The 26,975-nt window shown below is 36.0% G+C and overlaps 2 protein-coding genes across 3 annotated transcripts; one reads left to right on the top strand and one right to left on the bottom strand.

The window, feature by feature from the left end:
• The first annotated feature begins 1,742 nt into the window (after positions 1-1,742).
• On the top strand, positions 1,743-19,830 carry LOC113047058 (synaptotagmin-17-like). Of its 2 annotated transcripts, XM_026208311.1 has the most exons (9): positions 1,743-2,137; positions 3,429-3,446; positions 4,491-4,639; positions 11,050-11,201; positions 11,282-11,898; positions 12,693-12,813; positions 13,214-13,369; positions 18,701-18,922; positions 19,346-19,830. In XM_026208311.1, exons 1-8 carry the CDS (start codon positions 2,123-2,125, stop codon positions 18,895-18,897), a joined length of 1,425 nt encoding a protein of 474 aa, XP_026064096.1. In that variant the 5' UTR covers positions 1,743-2,122; the 3' UTR covers positions 18,898-18,922; positions 19,346-19,830. The 2 variants fall into 2 exon arrangements, with proteins under 2 accessions (XP_026064096.1, XP_026064095.1); XM_026208310.1 differs by having other exon boundaries at positions 18,701-19,830.
• Positions 19,831-22,683: 2,853 nt separating this feature from the next.
• Positions 22,684-25,459, bottom strand: LOC113047645 (C-type lectin domain family 19 member A-like). Its single transcript, XM_026208997.1, has 5 exons — positions 24,989-25,459; positions 24,142-24,319; positions 23,965-24,058; positions 23,371-23,503; positions 22,684-22,924 (listed from the first exon to the last, which is right to left on the bottom strand). The coding sequence occupies exons 1-5, from the start codon at positions 25,074-25,076 to the stop codon at positions 22,848-22,850; spliced, it is 570 nt and encodes a 189-aa protein (XP_026064782.1). The 5' UTR covers positions 25,077-25,459; the 3' UTR covers positions 22,684-22,847.
• Positions 25,460-26,975: the final 1,516 nt, after the last annotated feature.

Below are 26,975 nucleotides of genomic sequence, written 5' to 3'. Positions count from 1 at the left end.
ATACCTGCATCTGTGCAGCTCCAAAATAGACACAAAAAAAGCATTATATTTTCCAAGCTTTCTGAAGTCAAATGATATCTGTGGATATAAAATATAGCAGAAAGATGCCTGATATAACAGCAGAGGTCACTGTAAGTCCATCAGACAAGCACTTCAACAGATTCTCAAGAACAGAAACAAATAAAACGCCTGAATTCACACATTTTCTCATTCTAAGTATAGTTCAAATCTATTAACATATTTACTGATATATTTCTGGAGATTTACTGATATAAAAATTACACTTCGACTTTATTTGGAGTAGGGCTGCTACTAGTGCACAATGTATATTTCTTAAAATTAAGCCTAAAATGTGTTTTAATGTCACTTGATGAGGATTGTGTGATCTTATACTAGTTTCACTTTAGCACAATCAAATAGTTGGACTTCATCACAACTTCTGCAGAATTAAAGTCCATTAAGCACAAAATTAGTTGTTCCAATTTAGCAGACTTCAAGTATACCAGTTTAGTATACAAAACATAATGGGGCATTTTTATTTAGTACATATAAAATGTATTCTTTTTAGGTATAGGTAGCATGAAATAAATGTATTTCAAATACATTATAGTGAATTTATTTTTCACTAGGGATTATTTACAGTACTCTTCTATTTAAACATCTTACTTTTTTCTTGCCCATGTTACTTTTTGGCTTCTTTAGTTTGTAAATAATTAATCTGTTCCAGGCACATTTATTTTTGTACCAAATGTATGAACTAGAATTTTTGTCTCTTTTGCTCACAAAGGCAGCATTTATTTGATCATGAATGAGTAAAACCAATAGTATTGTGAAATATTAATTCAAAGACCTGTTTCTATTTGAATATTTTTTTTCTTTATTGTAATTTATTCCTGTAATCCAAAGATGAATTTCCATCATCATTACTCTAGTCTTCAGTGTCACATGATCCTTCAAAAATTATTCAGATATGCTGATTTGCTGCTCAACATTTCTTAAAAAAAAAAAAATCCTATTATAACCAGTGCTTAAAGCAATTGTTCTTCTTTTTTTTTTTTTTTATTAAAAACATTAAATTCAAAATTCTTTGGTGAATAGATTGCTCAAAAGCTTAAAATATCATTTATTTGTAAAATAAATATTTTGTTTCCTAACTGTATAAAGCTATTAATTTATTTAAAAAAAAAATAATAACTTTTGAAGTGTAGTGTATGTTTTATAGCCGCTGTAGTTCAGTCCAACACTCTGTGAAATTTTTGGCTTCCTAACCTGACGTGCTCCACACGTCTAGTGAGCGAGGCCTTTCAGCAACAGGTCATGTGCTCCTGCCGTTTCCAAGGAAACTTAAAGTTCCTTGCGATCTAGCCACTCAGGTTACAATGCTGCACCACAAATGACCATCCTGTCATATACAGATAACACAAGTCACAGGCTCTCCGAACACAACCAGGTTTTAAAGCCAGCAGCACGTCAGCGTACCTCAGTCAGAGCAGCAGCAGGTGGCCACACAGACCCCAGCTTTCACCATCAGCCTCTCCACTCGCTCCGCCGTGAAGGGAACAACAAGTGTTTGCAGCCTGCGAGGTGCTGTAAAAACAGACTGGAGGAGGCGGGGAGGGATGCACATAACAGATTTGATATCCATCAGTGCTTCTGCAAACCTGGATGAGTCACTGGTTTTTGAAAGAAGCACGGGGCAGGAGGGGGAAGGAGGGGAGGAGGGCTCTGCTCTCTCCAGGGAGAGGAGAGGAGAGGAGAGAGAGCTGGCTGTCTTGTGTGTCATTCGTGGGGACTAAAAGAGGGAGATTAGGAGTGTCTGGGTGGGTGGGATTGAAGATGATGGGGAGGAAGAGGAGATAGATAGAGAGATCGGCTGATAGAGAGGGAGAGGGGGTTTGTTTGTTGTTTTGATTTCGGCTCATCATCACTCCTGAAGTAAGGACGGATGGAGGAACCAAGTCCACAGAGACCTGAATTCATTACTCGATTCACATCTACAGATTCCCTCTCTCTCTCTCTCTCTCTCTCTCTCTCTCTCTCTTTTGTTGAGTAAACCTGGATCCAGAGAGTGGCATGTTGCTCTGGATGGGAAGTGAGACAGTGAGGCGAGAGTAAGAGGAGGATGGCGTACACACAGGTGAGTCCCATCACACACTCTGTCCCATCCGGATCTTTCTGGATTACACTTCTCATCTGCCGATTTGTCTTCTTTCTGACATTTGTCCTTAATCTGATTCTGAATCTTTCTTGTCATGATTGTTTCCGGTCAAGGCCTAAAACCGTTTCAGCTGTATTTTATATTATTTGTGTGTATTTATTCACTTTAATGTCTTATTATTTATGAAATTTAAGGATGAGATGATTTCATATTCAAACTAGGTCTGTGGAAACTGTTCTACGTGAGTTCAAAAAGAAATGGCCACTGATTTCTGTGGTGTCCAGGATATTGTACAGATTTACAGAGTCTTTTAACAGAATTAGCAAATCTCATTTAAGGCTAATGAGTAAATCTAAAACTAATATTTTCAATGACAACAGACATTCAGACAGACTCACTCATTTATTTGTATTTTTGTCTATAGTGTGCATGCAGTTTGTTTTTGACGTTTAAGCTCTGTGGTGGTGTATTTGTGTGTCTGAACGCTGTGTTGTGATTCATGGTATGGGAAGAGCAGTTGCTGGACCAGTGGGACCTGTAGGGACAGTCGCCCCCCTTCATCTCTGTGACCCTATTGAGTCATCTGTGCCTGAGCCAGCGGCAGCAAGGTGCGGAGCGCCAGGGGCTCGTATCACTGTTGCCATGGTTACAGCCACAGCTAATTGCTTAGACAACACTGGGCTGCTGATGAGGAGCGAGAGAGAGAGAGAGAGAGAGAGCTGGAGCAGGGAGTGGGGGACTGGAGAGAAATCCACCTGTAGATGTTCACAAGTGTTGAGAGGAAGGGGTAAATAACTGGACGGTCGGGGGATGAGTCAGATGTGTTGAACAGTTAGCATGTGACTTAGCAGCATATATTACTGTTAAAAGGTTGCGGGGGGGGGGGGGTGTAAAATGTTTAATGTTTTTTAAAGAGGTCTCATACGCTCATCAAGGCTGCATTTATTTCAGGAAAAAATAAATACAGTAAAATTACAATTTCAAATAACTTTTATAATTTTATATATTTAAAAAAAAAAAAAAAAAAAGATTTTACTCACCCCCAAACATTTGAACTTTATTGTATGTCTTAGAAACATTAGCACGAGAAAAATAAAACGTTTAATATTGTTCTTTTTAAAATAAGGTTTCATTGACGCTAATTATTAAAATGTTGTATTTTTTATATGAGTACACAAAAGTGAAAGATCAGTGAAGACACCTGCTCACTCACTAAATATTGTTTTGTCTTTCCTGGACGTGACCTCGACCCTCTGCTGCACTCCACCAGCTGGAACCCATCAATGAGGTATGGACATAAAATGTATTAATTCAATCTCCTGTTATATCGTATCTGTTCATTAATGCAGATTTGGTGGGGTGGGGGGGGGTTGTGTTTACAAAATCAGAGTTGTATCTTGACCTTTTCCCTTTGAGCTGAATTTGTATTTTTGATCATCAGCATCCTGTTTCAAGTCATTCATTATTCGACAAACTTTGTGTTCTCCTGCCTCTTTGGAGTCAGTCAGTCTAAATCAAAACAAGCAAGCTGTGTTGTAAAATGACTAATATGTCTTTCATAAAGGACCTCTATCTAAACATCTGGCCTCAGTTCTGGTCTAGCTAATAACGGTCACACTGAGTGACTAAAGCATGCTTGTCCCGCCCAACTTCCTGTTTTATTTGAAAACATATCACCATGGGAAACAAAATTGTTTGCATTACTGTTCAAATTTTTTTTTCCTTTTTTTTTTTGCATATGTTTTTGAAAGAAGTCACTTATGCTCACAAAGGTTGCATTTATTTGATCAAAAATACATTAAAACATTATTATTGTGAAATATTGTAACTAATGTAATATATTCTGTAATGACAGAGATGACTTTTCAGAATAATTACTCCAGTCTTCAGTGTCACATGATCCTTCAGAAATCACACTGATATACTTATTTGCTGCTCAACATCGTTGAAAACACTGCTTTAGATTTTTATTGAACTGTGAGGCATTTTTTCAAGACTCTTTGCTGAATAGCAAGTTATTTTTGAATGACAAATCTTTTGTACCATTTTGAATCAGTTTAATGCATCCATGCCGAATAAAAGTATTATTTGGTGTATCAGCACTGACTTGTTTAGTTTACTTCAAAGTCCCTCTAGAATAGTCTCACTAAAGATGTAAGAATCTCTCTGGGGCTTGTGCTACATTTAGACTTTTTGGCTTCAAGCTGCAGTTGAGTAGAGAATCACAAAAAAGCACAGATCATTCATTACCATTTCTATCACCATATGTATAGTCTGCATCTGGTGCAGGTCAGTCAGTCGTCTTTGTGTCCCTCTGTGGTCTTGTTCTCAGGGTCTTCTCTCCAGACTGTCTGACTTCCTGTTGTGTCGCTGGTCGTGCCGCTCCTGTTGGCAGTGGTGCTGGGAGTGCAGCTGCTGTCAGCCCACTGATGAGGAGGTGGAGATTCTGGGGCCTTTTCCAGCTCAGACTCCATCATGGCTGTGAGTACACACCCGTACAACCCACAAACAATGCTCACACTCCACAAATAAGCCAGAACTATTTATCATTCATCTCATCTGTCTACTCTCTCATCATTACAGTCTGGCTCAAATTGAGACAGACTGAGATTGAATACACAGTGTCTCAAGACAATCCCAAAGGTATCATTTGTCAAAATCACATTGTTGATGATGGATGGTGCGTTCTGGTTATGTTTGGCATGCAATACTAGCCTCCTGCTTATTGAATAATTCACAGTATGAACTATTTTTTATGGCTATGCTATACTATACAATATACTATACAGGTTTAGGGTTGGTAATATTTTAAGCCTCTTGTGCTTCACTGCATATCATTGATTGAAAAAGCAGTGTATTGTAATGTATTTTAAAATGTAAACTTTTCCTGTCATGGCAAATCATCAGTGTCACATGAATGTAGAACATGAAAAAAGTTCAAAAGAAGCATAATTCAAAATATTAATATTTTGTAACACTATAAATATCTTTATCACTTTTGAACAATTTAATGCAAATTAATAAGTACATTTAGGTTGCATTTTCATTCACTTTTTGTGTAAAAAAAAGAAGAAAAAAAAGAAGATGACATTCCAATTAAATAATAAATGAAGAAAGTGAATGTTCAGTATCAGTATGCATGCAGAAGTATTCTATGCCAAAAGTGGAATATTACAGTACACACTCTAAAAACTGCTGGGTTGAAAACAACCCAATTTGGGTTATTTTGACAACCCAGCGCTGGGTCAAAAAGGGACGAACCCAGCGCTGGGTTGTTTTAACCCAACCAGTTGGGTTATCATATTTAACCCAGCCTGCTGGGTTGCCTTTTTTATGGTTTAAAATGACTATATTGCAGGGTTTAAAAAAACAGAGCGGGTGTTTTTTTTTAATCACTGTATTTCAGAAGGAAAACTACTGTATTTAGAAAATGTTCGATATCATTTCGCATGTGCTTGATAAGGCAGCGTTTGTGAGCTCAGCGCTGCTCTGCAGCCGTTACCGGAGAAACCTACCTCTCCCGCTCTTAGCGCCTCCTGCTGGCAGAAGATGAACTCGCAGAGTACAGCCATGTGGGGAAACAATGCATTTCTACGTTAAAATTAACCCAAATTGAGCTAGGCATTAAACCTACAAATGTTGTTCATTTTAAATATCACTTTTACACACAAATAATAATTACCAAAAGGAAAATATTTATTAAAAACAAGAGAAAAGTCAAAAAGTAACATATTAGAATAAATGCAGAAAAGGATGGCATTAACAGCTACAGAATTCATAAACAAAGCATTGAACATTTGATGAATATAACTTAAGATCAAATTGGACTTTGTTCAATTGTATATTGTATAAAAATATACGAAAACACATACAATAAATGTACAATTAGTTAGGTTTTTTTCCAACTATTCTGGCATGACAGTACACAAATAAATCACAACATTAACTTTGATATTATAACATTTAACAGACGTGTGTGTGTGTGTGTGTGTGTGTGTGTGTGTGTGAAAGAATGTGAGCAGGTGTATGAATGACAGAGTGTAAACTCTTTTACTAAACAACACAGAAAAAGCATTTAACTTTCTTTTTTTTTTTTTACAAATTATACACTTACAGTTTTTTTCATTGTCCATGAATACAGATCATGCATCACGGTCAATTTTCATGATCTCTTTAGCATAACTGATGTAATCATGAAGAAGCCCCATCAGCACAGCATGTGACATCTTCTACATCATCCAGGGCAGCGTCCTCCTTTAAAACCACCGCTGCATCAGTTTAGGGGAAAGAAGATTCTCCTCTCTGACCAGGATTCATCCCAGTCACCGCCTGCTCTTCATCAGTGGCCTAAGAGAAACACATTTGAAAAAATTAAACATTTAATTAAACTCTATCCATTTTCAGGTAGAGGTGTATTCACATCCGTAAGGATAGGTAAATAATCGGTTTTAAAGTTTCAACACTTTGTGTGGTTGTTTAATGTCTCAGTCCACCACAGGGCTCCAGGAGGCTATAATGGCAGCACTAGTGTGAGGGCAGGTGATATTGTTTGAATAAATATTGCTTTCAGAAAGCTTCTTTACTGAAACATTAAAACAGACATGACATTCACATACCTCACAATATTCATGTACATGGAGGGCTGCTCTTCAAACCGTTAGTTCACCAAATAATTAAAATGTTTATAATTTACTCTCCCCATGTTTTTCCAGACTCATACAAACTCTGCTCATTTTTTGGAAAACATATGAATATATTTAATATTCTCTTTTTGTGTCCTCCATTGCTGGTCTGGGAGACCAGTATTTTATTTTGAACATACATGTTTGCTATCATATAATTTAAGATGTATTCATATATAAATATCAGAATTTACTTCTACAATAACTCTATATTTATGAAGCTTGAAAATACTGATTATCTAAACAATAAATGGATTAACAAATATTATGAGAAAACTAAAAATATATTAATTTATGTTGTAAAGACAGACAAAAGTCTTATAGGTTTGGAATGACTTGAGGGCAAGTAAATGATTTTTTGTGTGAACTTTACCTCTAAGAGCGCAGACCAAGAATAATGACTCTCCAAATCACACAACTCCAAAGTTGGTTTGAGTTCTGCAATAAAAAACACAGACATCAATGGTCTTAATGAAATGAGCACGTAATCACACTGTTGTTGCATCAAAATGTGAAGTAAACCGGCAGGAGACAACAGAAAAATTTATTTTCTAAAAATAACTTACATAAAATCTCAAAGGAATGATGCTCTCCCATGTCTCTTGCTTTTAACATCTACAAAAACAAAAAACAAACATTATTTTACTCTTAGTTAAACACAACAACAACTGATAACATGAAATTATGAAGTTTACTTGCCTTAAACTATCTTTCCCTCTCCTCAGAAGAAGCTGAGAAAACCACCTCCTCACACAAGCAGACTTGTGTGTCCTTAACTCCAGTTAGTTTGAGTTCTGCAAAGAGGGACATCAATGGTTTCAATAAAATATTAACATATACATACATACATACATACATACATATACATACATACATATATATATAAAATCACACTGTTTTTGCATCAAAATGTGAAGTTAACAGGCAGGACACAACATAAACATTAATTTTCTAAAAAAAAAAATAATAATAATTTAACTTACATCAGTCTCAAAAGAATGAAGTTATCTTGTCTCTGGATTTCAACATCTAAAAAAAACACACACATTATTTTAGTCTTAGTAAAAATAAAGATAACTTGATGTTATTCTGAAGTTTACTCTCCTTAACCCGTCTGTCCCTCTCTTCAGAAGAACACCTCCTCCTCATCCTCACACAGGTCTGTGACTCCTCACACAAACAGCTTCTGTGTCTTTAACTCTCAGCGCGAGGACAATGAAGACAGGAGCTCGACAAGTCTGAAATATTACATGTAAAACATACTTTTAACAGTTACCACTTCAACAGCCTCAAAATAATTATGCTAGTCTTTACTACACAATGCCGTTTCCTTTAGGAGACAAACATACATTCAGTTTAACCGCGAAAAAAAAAAGACAAATTCACATGAGCGTAACCGTGACCATAACCGTCTGTTAACGCCTCAAAGAGAACAGATAATGTAAAATAGTATGTAAATATGACAAAATACATTTACAGACGTTATATTAAAAGTACATCCTCCGTTCAGTAACGTTACATGAGGCAGTTAAGACCTCCGTGTCCGAGGCGAAAACCGCGTCCGTTTTTATATATATATAACGTTAAGCTCCTTTGTTTCCGCCTTTCATAAAACCTTCCGCCTTTCATACAACCGGGTAAACAATAAAAGATAACTTTACATTTAGAATATTTAACGTTACTTACCATAGTCTTTCACTCGCTTCTCGCTTCTATCACGCTGAGAAAATGGCGGCTGCTCGCACTGGAGACGTACGATTTTGACGTGACGTGCGTGCTCTCCTTCACGTCCGCGTCCTCAACCCAGACCGCTGGGTTAAAAAAGAAAGTTATTTTCAACCCAAACTTGGGTTAAAACATCCCAAAGTCCTATCCAACGGCCTCAACCCAGCAGTTGGGTTGAAAAAACAACCCAGCGTTTTTTTAGAGTGCAGTCACATTGACATTTTGTGTTTAATTCAGCATGTGGTACTCCAGATATTATCTCAAAAATTAAAATGGTTGTTTTGTATTTTCAATCCAAAGTGAACAGATATCATAGCTTTGGATTTATGATCAGTTAATGAATTAATGAAGATCTCAGATGATATTCTTTACTTAAAAACAAGTGTTGTGGAGCATATTGTATATTACATCTCTCTCTCTCTCTCTCTCTCTCTCTCTCTCTCTCTCTACATATATATATATATATATATATATATATATATATATATATATATATATATATATATATATATATATATATATATATATGTACGCCTACTGAGTGTAAGCTTCTTCGACTACTTAAAGTTTTAATTACTGTTGACAAAGTGGTAAATTATGTATCTCTAGTTTTAGTCATTGGTTTTGCGGGCTAATGGAAGTAGTATTGATGCCACAGATGGCTTTCCTGAGACGTTCTAGGAAACTGTGTTTCTATTCTCTGTTACTCAAGCTCTTAATGGCTGGGGTGTGGAGCTATTTGTGTTCCCATGCAGGAAAAGCAAGGGTAATATGATTTAAATGGAGACGTGATTCATATATTAGCAGGGATAATTTGTTATTTGAATCCAAGCAGTCACCACAGGCTGTCAAGCTTTTCTTTTCTTTTTTTAAGCATCCTTTTAATGACATCATTCAATGACTTTTACCAGGACTAAACCAAGGTGGCCATAGATGTCTGTTTTTCCATTTTGCAATATTCATTATCAACCATCAGCAGTTTCCTGTTGTGAAATGTCATTCGCACTTGTTTAAAGACTGGAGTCGATGTGGTCACCAGGGACTAATGACTTGTGCTGGTTTGACTGAGATCATGCTGGGTGGGAATTGAATGCTTGTTTAAAACCAAAACCAGGGACCAAATGGCTAGATTAGTTGCAAGATTTTTGATTATGAGCTTCCAGTAACAATGCAACCATAGTGTTCATTTCATAACATATTGGAGATGCAAGGGCTGCATGTTTAACAGAACAGAACATGTTCTTCCAGACTGTGATTATGACATTCATGACATATCCCTCACTCTATAAGTCCGGCCACTCTCGTTGCCTCTGATCACTCCTAAGGCCATTTGCTTTAGAATCGTCCGTAGCTATGACAACTATCTCCCACTGAGCTGTAGTCATGGACACAAAGGGTCCTTGATGATCCCCAAGGGATGACTCGGATCAGGCCTGCACAAAGATATCCCGCGCAGAATATTTACCTCTGTGGTTGCATGGAAAACAATCAGATTTGAACAGGATGTTGCACAAATATTACAGAATATTGGGCAATAATGTGATTGCACATTCATTAAGAAGTGGATTCAGTCACAGAGTGCTGGATCGTAAGATGTTTTTTACGGTTGTTTTTCAGTTCATGTCAAATGGTTCTATGTTTTAGCCTACAATATAGACTATGATTTATTTGTCTGCTTTTATTTATTATCAGGCCACGTTGGTCAAGAAACCCTGCTTCTTGTCATATTTTAGCAGTGTATGAATTAATAGTTTTGCTATGCAGAAGTTTGTTCCGCCTTCCAAATGTGGTATATTTGCAGCAGTTTGGGGTCACTAAGATTTTATTTTATTTATTTATTTTATTTTTTTAGAGAGGATGCATTGAATTGGTTAAAAATTACAGTTAAAAATACAGTTGTTGTAACTAAATATTTCTATTTCAAATCAATTCTGTTCTTTTCAACTTTCTATTCCCGTTTTGTAGACTGAAATCTGAGTTCAAATCTTTATTTTTTTAGAAACATTTGGACTCGACCTGAAGTCTCAAATGAGCTGGTGTTGACTAATCATAAAAATATGGTCTTGACCTCAACTTGAGATGGACTTGTACAAAGTCTGGAATGTACAAACTCAACGCTGTTCTATATATCAAACAATCCTTAAAAAAAAATTATGCAGATTATGCACAACTGTTTTTAACATTGATAATAAAAGGAAACGTTTTGAAATGTTTTCTGAAGGATCATGCGACACTGAAGAATGGTATAATGACAATTCAGCTCAACCGTCATAGGAATAATTATTTATATATAATAAATAGTAAATAGTAGTAATTTCACAATTTGTTTTTACAGTATTTCTGGTCAGATAAATGCAGCCTTGGCAAACATAAGAATCATCTTTTAAAAACACTCATACCCAAAATGTTTGAAGAAATAATAATATAAATGTTAACATATGTGTCAGTGCTACTATGAAGGCTTAACAAACTCATATTTTCCAGTGTCAATGAATGCAATGAGGAGAAAGACACAGATTCTCACACCGTGGCCGAGAACCATGCTTCACCTACTCAAACTGATCCCAGTACAAACTGCAAGCTGCCCTCCTCAGAAACGTCCCGATCCACCTTCACCCTGGCAGGCCAGCTCTCCAGTGAGTCTAGACTCAACTCTCAGTTTATACAGAATAGAAAGAATGCTTGAATTTCACCTAATGGCTCTCCCATTTTGCAGGTCTGAACGCCAGACGGCCAAGCTCCCCCATGGTGGATGTAAAGCCGATTGAATTTTGGGCTATGGGACCCCGGAAGGAAGTGGTGCAGCCCCTGCGTAAGCCCCCGACACCGCCAGATGACTACTTCCACAAACTGGAGCCCCGTCTGTATTCTCTAGACTCCTGCAGCGATGATGTTGACTCTCTGACGGATGAGGAGATCCAGGGGCGCTACCAACTGGGCATGCTGCACTTCAGCACACAGTACGACCTCATCAACGCTCACCTCATCGTGCGAGTCATCGAGGCCCGGGACCTGCCCCCTCCCGTAACATGCGATGGTGCTCGCCAAGACATGGCCCGCTCCAACCCCTACGTGAAGATGAGCCTACTGCCCGACCACAAGAACTCCAGGCAGACCGGCGTTAAACGCAAGACCCAGAACCCGTTTTTTGAAGAGCGCTTCACTTTTGAGGTCCCCTTCCTGGAGGCACAGAGACGCACCCTACTGCTCTCCGTGGTGGACTTTGACAAGTTTTCACGCCACTGCGTCATCGGGAAAGTGTCTCTTCCTCTTAGTGAGGTTGATCTAGTGAAGGGAGGACACTGGTGGAAGGCCCTGGTGCCCAGCTCTCAGGTATTACCTCTCGCCCGAGTCACATTATTTCTTTTTCAGTCAATGTAGGTGTGTGCCTGCTCAATAACTGAGAAGTTAGGTCACAAAGAATTAAATGAGGTAATTTGGTAAAATGTGAAATCATTGTAACCATACTTCAGAATGTCCTGCCTTATAAGTACGCACACCACAGTACTCCTAAATATTTCTTGCCCTAGCTCTGTTTAGGATGTGTTATTAAATGCACAGTCATGCTCAGCTACATATTAACCTACAATATTGTTCAAATCACAATAAAAAAAGACCCTTATGACTGGTTTTGTGGTCCAAAAACTTGAAAACTTGTGATTTACTGCTCAAGAAACATTTCTTATTATTATCAATTAAAAACAGTTGCTTAATATTTTTGTAATCAATTTAACGATTTCTTTCAGGATTCTTTGAAGACTAGAAAGTTCAAAAGAACAGCGTTTATTAGAAATAGGAATGTTTTGTAACACTATGAACCGTTTTTACTGACCCTTTTAATTTAATGAATCATTGCTAAATCATTGCTAAATAAAAGCACTCAGTTAATAAAAAAATTATAATAAATACAACAACAACAAAAAGAAATGACCCCAAACATTTTAATGGTAGTGTATTTGTCTGTTCCAAATTATATTATTAATATTAGACAAAACCAGATACTTTTTCATGCTGAAATGTTCTCATTGTTGAGCTTCAGTTGCAATCTTTGACACTTAAAAAGATGCAGAAAGTGTTAATTTCCTGACATCATTATCAAGAAACTGATTTCTCTATCTGTTTTTCAGAATGAGGTTGAGCTTGGTGAGCTTCTTCTGTCCTTAAACTACCTGCCCAGTGCTGGCAGGTTAAATGTGGACATCATCCGAGCAAAGCAGCTGCTGCAGACGGACATGTGCCAAGGCTCAGGTAAATGCATTTGAGTGTGTTTTCCACATTCAACTCTCTTCAATGTCAGAGGAAATATACCAGAGCTTCAGTGACTAGAGAAATCCATGCAAGTGTTGTCAAAGTATAGTGATGGAATAACTTGCTTTGTCTCTGAGAAAACTTTCCTTTTATGCTGACATCACTTTGGCCACACACCCCATGTGATAAAGTTAACCAATAGTCAAATATTTAATCTTTGTTTTAGCTAATTCGCTATTGGTCTTGCTCCATTTTGGTATGTAACCTAATTAGTTCCTAATGGATAAAATCCAGCCCTGCCCAGATTTCCCCCCACGGAGTATCCTGTTTCCCTGAGATATCTGCTACATTACAAGAACTCATGTTAACTTCAACCCAGCTGTTTCTTCTCTGTATCCAGATCCTTTTGTTAAGGTGCAGTTGGTGACAGGCCTTAAGTTGATGAAGACTAAGAAAACGTCCTGTATGAGGGGCACCATCGACCCCTGCTACAACGAGTCCTTTAGCTTCCGTGTACCTCAAGAGGAACTGTGTGAAGTCAGTCTTGTGTTCACAGGTATTGTTACAAGTCTTTTCAACATCGATGATAAAAAAGACATTTCTTGAGCAGCATATTATAATTATTGCTGAAGTATCACATGATAATGAAGCCTCGAGTAACTAAAAATTACATTTTTAAAAATATATTAAAATTAAAAAAACAGTTCATTTGTAATAATATTTCACAATAAGTTTGTACTGTATTTTTTCTCAAATAAATGTAGCCATGGGGAGCATAAAAGACTTCTCTAAAAACATTTTTTTTTAAATCATACCAACCCCATAACTTTTGAAAGCTATTTAGTGTGATACTATTCTTGATTATTTAATGACACTAAACATCAGCCTATTCTTAACAGTTGAAATTGTCTTGTTGGATACCTAAAGGTGAAAAGCCACATCTCCAGGGTAGAACATGCCAGTTTTTACCCAGGTGACATGGAGCAATTCCTCACAATTAGTGTAATCTAGCTTGTGACCCAGGGCTGCCATGGGGCACCTCATTAAGGTTCATCTAAATTCCAATAGGATTTATTCAATCACAGATGCTGCCAGTCACAAGCTGACCCGGACAGTTGCTCATGCAGAGATTGCATGCACTGGTACACACTGACATTTAATATTTGCTCTCGTCACCCAGGTGCAGCCATGCACTGTGATTGCACAGGGCTGATGGTGCATGGCCTGCGCTCATAACCTGCCATTTGAGACAGTACAGAGCAGTAAGCCCAGCCCAACGTGTAGTTAATGCTGGTTTACTCAGGTTTAATCAGTGCTAAGTCAACAGTGTTGTTTACAGACAGGTATATCTCATGCTAAAGGGTGAGCATGTGTTGACCAGCCCCAGTTGTAGCATCCAGGGCTGCCTGCCCAGCGCTTCTCTCTGATGTTTCAGACTACAAAGCCCTGCTTGGCCTCTGTCTCTCACTCCTGGTCTGTTTGATGAGACTCTCTCTCTCTCTCTTTGTATCCCTTTCTCTTCTTTAGCGCATAGTTTTATTTCTTTGCAATTCCTAGTGTCATTTTTCACAAGTATCACTTTAACTGAAGGATCCCGCTGACAGAGCAGGTAATGGGAATGTAATGATAGTGTAATGTCCATAAGCAGTGAGTGGAAACAGATCTTCTGGCTCTGTTTAACATGAATCCCAACATGCACATTGGAAGGGGTCAGAATTGTGCCCATAATCAAAGGTGGAGTGCTTTGACTAGTGGTTTGTTTATTTTCTAATGTGTTTACACAGACTTTTTATTAAAGTACCCGAGCAGCATAAATGTATTTGCCTGAGTATACTGCATATAGTACAAACATTCAGTGTCGTAGACTTACGTAATTTGATTTTAGTTTAGTTACCTTTCTAATAATAGAAAATAAATAAATGATAAAGACTACATTAATTATTGTTTTATTGTAATAAGTAATATTATTAAAACATAACACAAATATCCAGTGTTTTTTTTTAAATAATGTAATGTTATATTACTTTAGTTAACATTCTAATAATAACAATGTATTATTCGTTTGTAACAGCAAAATAACATTTTAGTAGTAGTAGTATATTAATTGTTATTACATATATTTTTTAATAAAATAATTATATAACTAATAATATAGATTTATTATTAGAATGCTCACTAGCGTAATATCTGATCACATTATTTAAAAACTGCATGTTTGTTTTATTTTTAATAATATTACCCTAAATTAATAAATGTAGACTTTATTATTAATATCATTATTATTATTACAACTAATTACAACTTTAAATCAAGTAATCAGATATTAGTTTACTTAAAATTATAAGAATAAAAATACAATTATAATAGTAACAATAACTACAATAATATGAACACTACATTCATAATTTGTATTTTATTTTGTTTTATTATTCTTTTTTTATATAATACTAAGATTCAGTGTTTTAGAATAAAGTTTAGGTCAGCATCCCAGCATAATTCATGTTGGTTATGTTTTGAGCTGGAGATTTCCCTTAACTGAACTTTTCAAATGCGCTTCCTTTGAAACATGATTGTGCTTTTGGAGTAGGAGACGTTCTTGCATTATGAGATAACCCTTGATGCCTTTGCCTCAGTGTTTGTCATTCTAAAGCAGCAGGAATGATCTGTACCTCATCACAGTTGTGGTTTTATCAAGTATGAAGGGCCCCGAGCAGCACAGTTCCCTCAGGACCGGTGATGTGATCAGCTCAACAGTGCAGTGCATGGGTCTGCACCAAACACACACCACGCCTGTTCCTCTGCTTCCAGCTCGTGATGTCTTCCAACTGACATGGATTTTGCAATGCATGAAGACAGATGAATATGATTTAACAAACTCTTTTATTTGAGTTGTATGGTTATACATAGAAGAAAGTTTAATATCGGATGAGATTAGTGAGATTATTTGAATTTTTTCCTGCTGGACAGAAATAGTCAAGAGAAAAAGTCAAACATGAATATTCTGCCGTCGTTTATTCACCCTCATGTTTCTCCAAACACGTTTGACTTTCGATAAATTTTTGGATGGCATGCTGATTGCTCATTTCTGTGCAGTTACATTGAAGGGGGTCTGGGTTTTTTAAAACTTAAAATAGGATGCAAAGCCAGGGTTATTGTAGTTACTGAAAAATAAAAGCATAAAATTGCTCTCTCATTATGCAAAATAAAATAAATGCTACCTGAAATAAACCATATCTTAAAAAAAAAAATCTTTATTAAGCTAATTGGACGAATTTCTCAGTTTCAGTTAGATTAACCTGATGTTCTAAAATAACTAAAACTGAAAAACATATTAAAAGCTATAAAGGTTAAAAAATTATAATGATGAAAACGTGCAACAAAATTACTAAAACTTGAACTAAAAGTAAAATTAGAAAATATAAAAAGAAAATCAGGTAACACTTTAGAATAAGGTTCCATTAGTTAATGTTAGTTAATGTATTAATTAACATGAACAAACAATGAATAATACATTTATTACTGTGTTTATTCATCTTCGTTAATGTTAGTTAATGAAAATACAGTTATTCATTGTTAGTTCATGGTAATTCACAGTGCATTAACTAATGTTAACAAGCACAACTTTTGATTTCAATAATGCATTAGTAAATGTTGAAATTAACATGAACTAAGACTTATAAATGCTGTAGAAGGATTGTTCTTGCTTAGTTCATGTTAACGAAAGTAGTTAACTAACATTAACTAATGGAACCTTATTCTAAAGTGTTACCGAAAATCATATTCAAAATAATAATAAACACTGCATTAGTATCTCAGTGACACTAAATAACACTGGCAAAAGCACATCATAAAAGTATCATAAATTGCATGATTTTTTGCAATTAAATTTTTCAACTTCCGATTGAGGCTCCAAATTCGCATGACACGTCCTTATTGACTCTTCCAGTTTGACCAACCGGCTAGATCAGAAAATGGAGAAGAGCATTATGCAATGTTTTTTCATTTGAGCAAATGACTCAAAAAATGTATTGTTTTATCGCCCTACATTACTCTCAGGAGGGATAATCTAAAGCAATAATGTGATTTGAATATCCGCTTCACTTTTGGTGTGCATCAGAGGCAAGTGCATATGAGCCAGGGCAAATTAGGGGACCGCCAAGTGAGGGCTTTTGATTAAAATGAGGGAACAAATTTTTAATTACTAACCATTAGTTAACCATGGTATTTGAAGTAAATCTGTGGTTAATCAATTCACCGAAAAGCCATGGAATGTGACAGGTTACTACACTTTTACTACAATTAAACCATGGTTAATTTAATTATTGGGGGCTGGTATGCTACAAATAATGAATGGACTTATTAAAACATGAAATATTATTTTCAAGCATTTATACCTTTAATAAAACATCTTGTGAATTGTCACAGCATGTTATTTACCACAGAAAAGACAACAATAAGTGAAGTTAACGGAATTTGACCCCACTTTAACCTATAACATTTGGCAGGCCATACGATTTTTATTTTATTTTTATTTTTTTGCATGTGGGCCCCGAGGCTGACTTGCTATGCCACTGGTATGCACACATTATTAGACTATGTGAAATGTGATGTTCTTCACATTACACATATTCACATTTTTGTCTCTCAAAAGAACATCTGCTGATCCAGTCTGAAGGTTCTCAAAGCAGTTCTCCACTATAAATAGAAGTGTCTCCCTTCCTCTTTATGTGGTTTAACACACACTTTGAGTTCCTATAGTGATGAGGAAAAGGAGAGGCCGAGATAAATACTGCTCTCACTCCTGTAGGCAGTAATAACAGCTTTAGCTGTAAAGTTTAGCCACAGCAGGGTGAAGGAGTCCTTGGCATGCAGTAGGATAAACGGCTTGTGGAGAGCTGATGTTGCTTGTTGACGGCGTATCACCAGCTCTGGTCTGCAGCTGAAGTCGTGATGCTGCGAGATCCTTGTCTGGAGTGCGGCTGCATCATTGACTGCCACCTCTGGGCTTTGTGACAATATTATTTGTGCTTCCTGCTATTTTCCCAGCACTCCACCGCCAGTTACAGGAAAGAGGGGAAAATCACAGAGAAGAAAAGTCTTCAATCTTGTTTATGAGCAATGATGAAATTAACAAGGCCTCATACTCTGACCTGACTCCATTAACAAAATTGGACTGAGGCAGAGAAAAACAGATTGACATGAATATTGAGACAAAGAAAAGAGAGGACACATTTGTGTTACTATTATTGTTGTATGATTGATTTCCTCTTACAGTTTTTGTTAATACTTTGAATTCAATTTTATTTTTGTATACTATATTTATATTTTAGTTAAAGTTTTAAGAATTGTGTCTTGTCATATATATATATATATATATATATATATATATATATATATAGTTTTTATTTTAGTGTTTACTTAATATCATTTTAATTATTTTAACATTTTTTAATAATTTTAAATATCATATTTCAGTTTATTTCAAGTTTTTTTTTTTTATGGCCTTTTTTTCCTATGTAAAAGTGGTCTTAAAATAGTGAATAGAGAGGGAAAAGCGTAATTAATTTACAATTCATAATACTGAAACTCCAAGCAACCATCATTGCTAATAAAACGTTTTTTATTAACTTTATTTATACATTACAGTTTTAAAGCAGCTTTACAGTAACAATCAGAAGAATCATGATTCAGTAATGCAAACCTAATTCAACTCTGCTTTAAAGCAGCTCTAAAAAGACAGTTGAAATCAGCTCATTGTTGATTCAGTTTGGTTCAATAATTGTGTAAAGATCATCAATTATGGAATGACTTTAATTCATCTATAAATCAGCTCTGATGATAACAGACTGTCTGGTTTTAACATTGATATTTATGTTTTTCTTCTTAGTTTATGGGCATAACATGAAGAGCAGCAATGATTTTGTTGGTCGCATTGTCATCGGCCAGTTCTCCAGCGGCCCGCCGGAAACCACCCATTGGCGCCGGCTCCTGGGCTCTCAGCGCACCCCGGTGGAACAGTGGCACAGCCTGCGCTCCCGTGCCGAGTGTGACCGCGTCTCTCCGGCTTCGCTCGAGGTCACATAATACTGACACAGGACAGTCACTGCAGGTGGGAGAGAGATCTGTGGAGAAGAACTTTAACCTAACACTTAAAACACAAACATCTAAGAGTTTCCCGGTGTATTATGTATAATTTTTATTGGGATGAAACATAAACTAATAGATCTATTCTCTGTAGAATAGTGGGCTCTGTCTTGGTGTTATCTGTGTTCACTCTCCCTACCATTATTATAACGGGAGATGAAGACCGTAGAAAAGACCTCCGAGAGTTTTTTCTGTTTATGGCGATGAGCAGAAGCCTGCTGTCCATGTTTTCTTTTATCACATTGATACTATCTTACATGGGAGCTCAATAGTCTCATCATCATCTGATCCTCGGCTGCGTTCTGGCTGAGGCTCAGGCAGTTGAGACCGTACCTAACCACTGGCTTGGTCTGCAGTGTTTTAATAATCATATTGTTTCTTTTTTCAGATTTCAATATGATTGCAGTTCTTGAAGTAGTTGGAAATCTGTGGGAAACACAGTTGGTCATTTTTATCGCCTGGTTTGAATGTTTCAAGTACGATTTTACACCAAAGCTTGGTTTGATTGTGTTTTGTGACCTGTATCACTGTTCTTCATGCACATATTGATCTTTGATTGTGTTTGTCAGTCTGCGTTTGGTAAATGTTTGCACTTATGGCAGCTGAGGTCTACAGAAACCCTAAAAGGCCATGCATTATTTTATTTTTATATTTTTGAAAGATTTTTTATTTTTTGTTGTTGTTGATTTTTCTGTATCTTGTTACTCATGTCATCTCTCAAACATCACAACATTTTGGTGTCAGGAATTTTTTTCTTCTTCTTCTTCTTCTTTTTTAAAGAAATTAGTATGTTTAATTCAGCAAGGATGCATTCAGTTCCTTAAAAAACATTTATTTCTATTTTTTTTAAATGCTGTTCTTTTAAAATGTGCATTGTTCATCGGGGGGACATTTCTAAAGGATCATGTGACTGAAAATTCAGCTTTGAAACACATGAATAAATAACATTTTAAAATATATTCAAATAGAAAACTTTAATTATAAATATATTTCACAATATTACTGTTTTTAATGTATTTTTGAGAAAATAAGTGCAGCCTTGCTGACCATAAGAGATACTATGTAAAAATATTATAAAAACAAAGTTTTATATATATATATATATATATATATATATATATATATATATATATATATATATATATATATATATAGATCATTCAGAAGATAATTTTCCTGACAAAAAAAGAAAAAAAAAAAAAAAAAAGCTTTAAATAATAATATGGCTTCTTCAGGGTTCTGTAGAGGTTTGTATCACTTTGTAAATGCATTAGTGTTAGTGTCTGCACATGTGAACATGCTTTCACAGCTTGGGCAATATAATGCCATGCCAAGAAGGTGCAGATCCATGCATTTCTCTTTACGCTGTTGCCTTCACTCCACGCTTTTGCCAAGTTCAGTTCATGTACTGTATTATCAACATCTTGGAGCGTATTTTGTCTCAACTCTTTCTCCGTCAGTCTATTAAGCATGTAAGCATAAACAAGATACGTCTAGTCTGGGGTGGGGGGGATATGTACTTAGCATAGAATCAAAGTGCAATCAGAAATATTACTGTATCTGTCTTCTTAATCTTTCTTCTGTGTGACCTGTGCGAGATAAGTGTTTGTTTCAGGTCAGTTGTATGTTTCCACCACTGTCAATGTTAATGTAGATGATTACAAATGATTAGATATATTAATAACAATGAAGCTGTGCCAGTGAAGACATGTATTTATTTAGATTTTAAAAATGCATATAATAATAGCTATATAATTATCTCTAAAACATATCTGTTTATATTTATAATTTAAATTGTGTACAGAGAATTGAACAAAGCATGTTGCAATATAGATGAAAAAGAATATAGATAAATGATAAATAAATGAAAAGGCTGTTCAAATGACTTCACTAATAGAAAGATGTTGGTTTCGAGGGAAAATGTTTTGTTCCCCATCTCCCTGCTCTGAAACGTCTGAGAGTTTGTTCCGCTGATGCTGTTCATGTAGTGCTTTATTAACTGTGAGAAGAAATGAAGCAGACCTCTGATCAGCACAATCCCTTTAAAGCTCTCTTTCACAGAGACTGGAATGTATTAAGTGAGGAAAGTGTATTTTGGTTGTTCCATCATGCATTAAAGTGAAATTTATTACGGGGCTTCTCCCATTGTTTTAGTATGCTTTTTATTTTATTGAAGGAATTTTTATAGAATCTTCTTATACCTTTCATATTTTATATAACTTGGACATCAGTAATATCTAAAATAACTGGATCATTTAAAAAAAAAAATGAGTAAAAAAAAAATATATATATATATATCCCTCTGTTGAAATATTTGCAATTGCAGTGATGGCACTCACTCTCTCTCTCTCTCTCTCTCTCACACACACACACACACACACACACAAAAGATCCAGGCTTGTTTGTGTAAAAATGTTCCCTCTGCAGGCCTTAAGAGGGAGATAATTACTCTGAGGTTTACGAGAGGGTCTCTTCAGCCACAGGGGAACAGCTTAACCCCACTGTCCACGTGGGTCAGGGCACATAATCATCAAAACTACCTTGTTTACGAATTTACAAATTGAATTTTCCTCTTGACATATTTCAAGACAGATTTTATTCCAAAATGCCCGTCCAGAAATGCAATTAAAGCTGAGGTTTTGAAATGAAAACTTTACAATCTTATAACGAAAACTTATTTAATAAATTAATTGTTATGGTCCATGTCCATGAATGAAAGTTGACAATTCATTTCATCACAGATTTTTTAAAGCAGTGTGCCATGCATGAGAAAATGCAAGCAGTCAAAGATATCCATTTAGCACATTTGCATAAAAACAATGGAAAGGCACCGTGAACAGCCCCATAATATAAAAGGTTTTCTAAATATTGAGGTATATTCTAAATAAATAAGCATAATTAGTGACAATTATGTTATTATTATTTATTATTGTTAAACTTAAATATTTCGTGACAGTGTTGAATTACTTTTGAAGTGTAATATACTCAATTCCTTGCTATAAGTTGTGTGGATAAGAATGAGGTGGGGGGGGGGGTTTAACTAATTGGCACAGCACATGAACTAGAGAGAAAAACAGAAAAGGTCATCTGCCTAGCTGAGGTTAAGCTCTTTCTGTCTTTTGAAGCTCTGCAGTCAACGGAGGCTTAAATGCTTTCTGGTTTAGAATCTCACCTTCTAGGTCAGTGACAGATAAATGTGCACAGACGGACACCGACTCACAGACACACACATCCTGTCTCAAGGTCTGCAAGAAATTTAAAATATCCTTTCTATCAAAAACAAGAGACCTTTTCGGACTTTTTATAAAATCATAGGGTCTCCAGCAAAAGTACCCTATTTGAAAAGAAGGAAGTAATGTCTCAAAGCATTAATAGCCAGATGACTGGACCTCAGTTTTCCTTAAAAACAAAAAACAAAACAATTATTCAAACCAGTGTTCCGTCTAGTTCAGCTTAGCCATATACTGCAGCTCACTATCTACACTCAAAATAAATCTTCATTATTCTATAGTTCCACGAAGAACATTTAACATTCATGGAAGCTTTCCATTACACTAAAGACTCTCTTTAGACTATTAAAATGTTTGCCACAGAAACAAATGCTTCTTGAAAGGTTCTTTGGGAAACTATTAAGGTAAATAATTTTTCTACGGTATTGCTGAAAAAAAAAAAAAAAAAAAAAAAAAATATATATATATATATATATATATATATATACAACAGTGATAGGAGGACGGTGGGGGTGAAGGGGAGAGAAATGCAAATGAAGTGCCCATGTCAGGCTGGAGAGAGATGGAGATAAGCAGACATCTGTTGCTATGCTGTGATTGAGTGATGTTGGGTGTCAGTGTTGATGATAAAGAACTGGATACACAATCTTAGCTCTGAGGTTAGTTTTCCAGTGTGGGAATCTTACAGACGAATGGAAAAGCCTTATCACAATTGTTGTCATTCCAAGACCTCAGTGCTGCAAAAGATGGAAAGATGCAACAGTTACTTCATTTCGTAATGTCCTGACATATTTAGTGGGATATTTATATAATACTGGTCCCACAAAACTGTTTCGCAGCATGACTGTTCTCAACATTGATAATAATATGTTATTCAAGCAGCAAATCAGTTTATTAGAATGATTACTGAAAGATCATATGACACTGGAGAGTAAAGTAATGGCTGCAAATTGCCATTACAGTGTTAAATTACATTTGAAAACATATTAAAATAGAAAAAGAGTTATTTTAAGATGTGATAATATTTCACAATATTATTGTTTTTAATGTATTGATTAAATACAAATTTCAGTTTCATGGTATGCATACAATATTTCTTTCAAAGACAATGACTTGTTATCTTAATTGTACTAAATGATCTAAATTAATTTCTGTTATATGATTCAAAACATTGTGAACTCACCACTGTTTTGTCTGTACCAGATCTCCACACAGTCCTCCTCCTGAGGGATGCGATGGATGCCATCATCTGGTTGATTTCCATCCCAGTAACTGTATTCATAGGGTGACCCGTCTGTCCACTCCATAGTGCCCTCCTACCCACAAACAATGATTAACAACACTGTCACATTTGCTTGCTCCTTGCCCCTTAACCCTGAAGTGATAACTGAAATCTTCCTGCCAAGTATGAGTTCACAGCTTTGGTGCTTTCTGGATCATTTGATCCAGGATCTCAGATCAACTTTCCATTTACAAAACTGAGGGTTTGTTACAACATCATCCATAAACTATCTACCTCAACTTGGTGTTAGACCAAAGTGTGGGTTCACCACTGTCTGGAAATGATTAGCCGTCACTCAGAGAAACTCTATTTTCCATTCATAGGATTAATAGTGGGAGGATTTACATACTGGGCTTGGACTTTTACAGCTCACACAAGCTATGTCAGTCCTGTAGCTGTTAAAGTTTTTAATGGGTCACTAGGAATCATGACTGCTTCACATAATAAAACATCAGTGAATCATTAAAAATCAATCTCGTATTGTGTGATGTTTACCTGTCTTCTATCGTGAAGGCCAATCCAAATATCTGTTGGAATTCCTGGTACACGGCTGTTCACGAGATCGTAGACAAACACATTTTCCTCCCAGCTAGGAAAGAAGTTATGAGAAAGTATTTTAATAGAAGTTCCAGCAAAATGTGCAATGGCAGCACTGTCAGTGAGGAGTCATACCTGTGGATGGAGGTGAGTTTGGCAGATTTGTGTCCGTTTGAGAACTCAGCGCAGTACAGATCTGCCTCAGCCCAGGTGCGGTTCAAGGGGAAGAAGCGGTAACAGTAACCCTCGAATTCAGTCCAGAAGAGCGGACATGCCACAGGCTGGTTTGAGTCTGACAGCTGCAGGGGCAGTGCTAAAGGAAACGGTAGCAGTTCGGTATAGTATACGAGCACATAATAGGTCAAACACTTACAAACAACACAAAAATATATTATTATGTTATATCTGAAAGTATTTAGCTGATGTCAAAATATAATCTCATAGTTTTGTTTTCACAGCACCAGCCTGCTTTCAATTTAGTTTGAACTGTGCAAGAGCTAAAGAAATGCTGTTATGCAACAAAAACAATTATAGGTTACACATGAGTATTACAGTATCTAATTTAAATATTACATTACAATAACTCAAGACAGCTAAATGTGAGAAAAATGCTTCCTAAAGGAAAACAATTGAATTATTTAGTGGCAATTTATTTTTCCAGCATAACATGTTACAGGGAAACTTTTCCTGCCTTTCACATCTGAGTCATACTTAACCTTTAAAGACGGATTCACTGTTAGTCTGAGCTCTTGTAAATAAATAAAACATTGCAAGTATGGCATTTATGTCTTATCCTCATTCACTGGGCAAACTGTTTGCAAAATACGGATTAAAACAATGCATTATAAACAGAAGCATCTTTAACTTGGCAATGCATCTCTGGTTTAGCTTGAGACTGTCTGTTCGCTGTGTAAAGAAGCAAATTAAAGCATATTAACTGCGTCTGCACTGTATCCTTGTCTACGGTTCTGGTGGCACTCACCTTGTGTGATCTTGATGTTTGTTGAAGGCAGAGCCCACACTGGGAAGCCGGTGATCAGTAGGGCTAAACACAGTTCCCAACAGAGCATGTTTAGTGCAAGAGAGGAGACTGAGGTCTGTGAATGTTTGTGAGCATGTGTGCTGCAGGACAGTGTGAAGTTTTGGGGAGAGTAGAGGGTGTGTGAGGCGAGCCTCTCTCAGCTCCTGCCCTTTTCTTGGACTCTTCCTACTTGATCAAGTCCAAAACACTGACACCAGACTGTGTAAGAAAGGGAGAAAGAGAGAACCCAAGAGCCTAAAACTGATATTTTTTTTTTTGTGTCATTATCTAATGCTCCCTGGGCGGACAATTTACTACATATAATATCCTTTGATAATTTGGGGTCAGTAAGATTTTTTTTATAAATGAAGGATGCATTGAATAAATCAAAGTAACAACTAAGACATTTATACTGTTATAAAAATGTCTGTTTCAGATAAATGCTGGAACTTTCTATAGCTTCAAATCAGTATGAATGATTTCTGAATGATCATGTGACACTGAAGACTGGAGCAAATGCTGCCGATGTCATCACAGAATTCATTCAACTTTGTCATCACAGGAATTAATTACATTTAAAAAATATATGAATATAACATTAAGGTTTTTTGTTTTTACAAACGAATGCAAGTCGTCGTGATCACAAATGTTTTTTTGAGTTTTGTTTTCTTGTGAAAACATAAGAAATCAAACCAACCCTTTTCATTTCACAAAAAAAGTATGGCCAAGCACCTTATCTATTTTACTATTCAAAAAGACTGCATCAGATTTAATTGAATTTAATCATTGAATTTATCAAAATGGAACTTATATTATATTAATTAAAAGCAATAACAGTTTTATTAGTGAGTAGTATTAAGTCAGTATTATGTTTGTTATAATATAATAAACTCTTGCAATTTTTACTTTTACGCTGCAGAAACATCAAACACAAATGACCTGTGATTCCTCATTAACCTTTAACTTGTGAAACTCAATCCTCAAACACCACAGTATGGCCACAACCTGGAATTAGTAATATAAATGCTTCAGAAATACCAACATGTTTGCCAATAGTATAAAGCAAGAAAATAACTAACAGTTAAATGGTTTAACTTCAAATCTGAAAACATTTATTCTTGTAATCATTTGTTGGAAATATAATGACGTCCAGCTTGTCTGAACACCCACTTCACACTACTTGCTTAGTTCCATTAGTCTCCCCTGACACCGTCTTGCATTTGATAGCGCGTCTGCTTTATCTCTTTGCCTACAGAGCCCATGCTATTAAAGGCCCAGGATTCCTCTTATCTTTGTGAGGGCTGCCGCCTATAACAGCTAAGGGCAGGAGCGTGGCGATATGACTCATTCTTATACTGAAGAAGGACTCCATTTAAGATTTTTAGATGAGATTGCTGCTAAATATGGTCTGTAAATGAGTCGTTCTGTATGTCCTGTTGCTGCATCCTGCCAGGTGTAGACAAATGATATCTACCATGCAGTACAATACAGGAAGGAAAGGCTTTAATTAACATTTTAAACTTTTATTATCATTTACATGTAGGACTATATCACTGTATAGTAGCCATGTACACTTTGTATCAAAGTTTGGTTGTCAGTTCACTTTGAAGTCCGGTTCTGTACACACCCAGTTCAAGTTACAACTGAACTGAATTCTGTAAACCCAAAGAAAAAGCCCAAAGATGCTTAAAAATAAGCAGACATGACAACACTTTGAGAGCGTGCTCTGAGGAGCAGCTTTTCGATCATTAATAACAGTGGCTTAGTTAAAATCGCCAAACATAAGTCTTTGATTGCTGTAATTTTACTTTGGTCAAAAATAGCAGTCTTCAGTTCGGTTGTAACTTCAAAACAATAATTTAGGGGATTCACTCCCATATCTAAATGCGATTGTCCCTCTTGAAACTTTACAGTGTGTACGTGGCCACAAGGCTGGCATTAGGGTTCT

Source organism: Carassius auratus, chromosome 28 (genome assembly GCF_003368295.1).
Source record: "Carassius auratus strain Wakin chromosome 28, ASM336829v1, whole genome shotgun sequence".
Lineage (NCBI taxonomy): Eukaryota > Metazoa > Chordata > Actinopteri > Cypriniformes > Cyprinidae > Carassius > Carassius auratus.
Note: the sequence above shows the minus strand (reverse complement) of the source record. Positions and strands in the feature narration are given on the sequence as shown.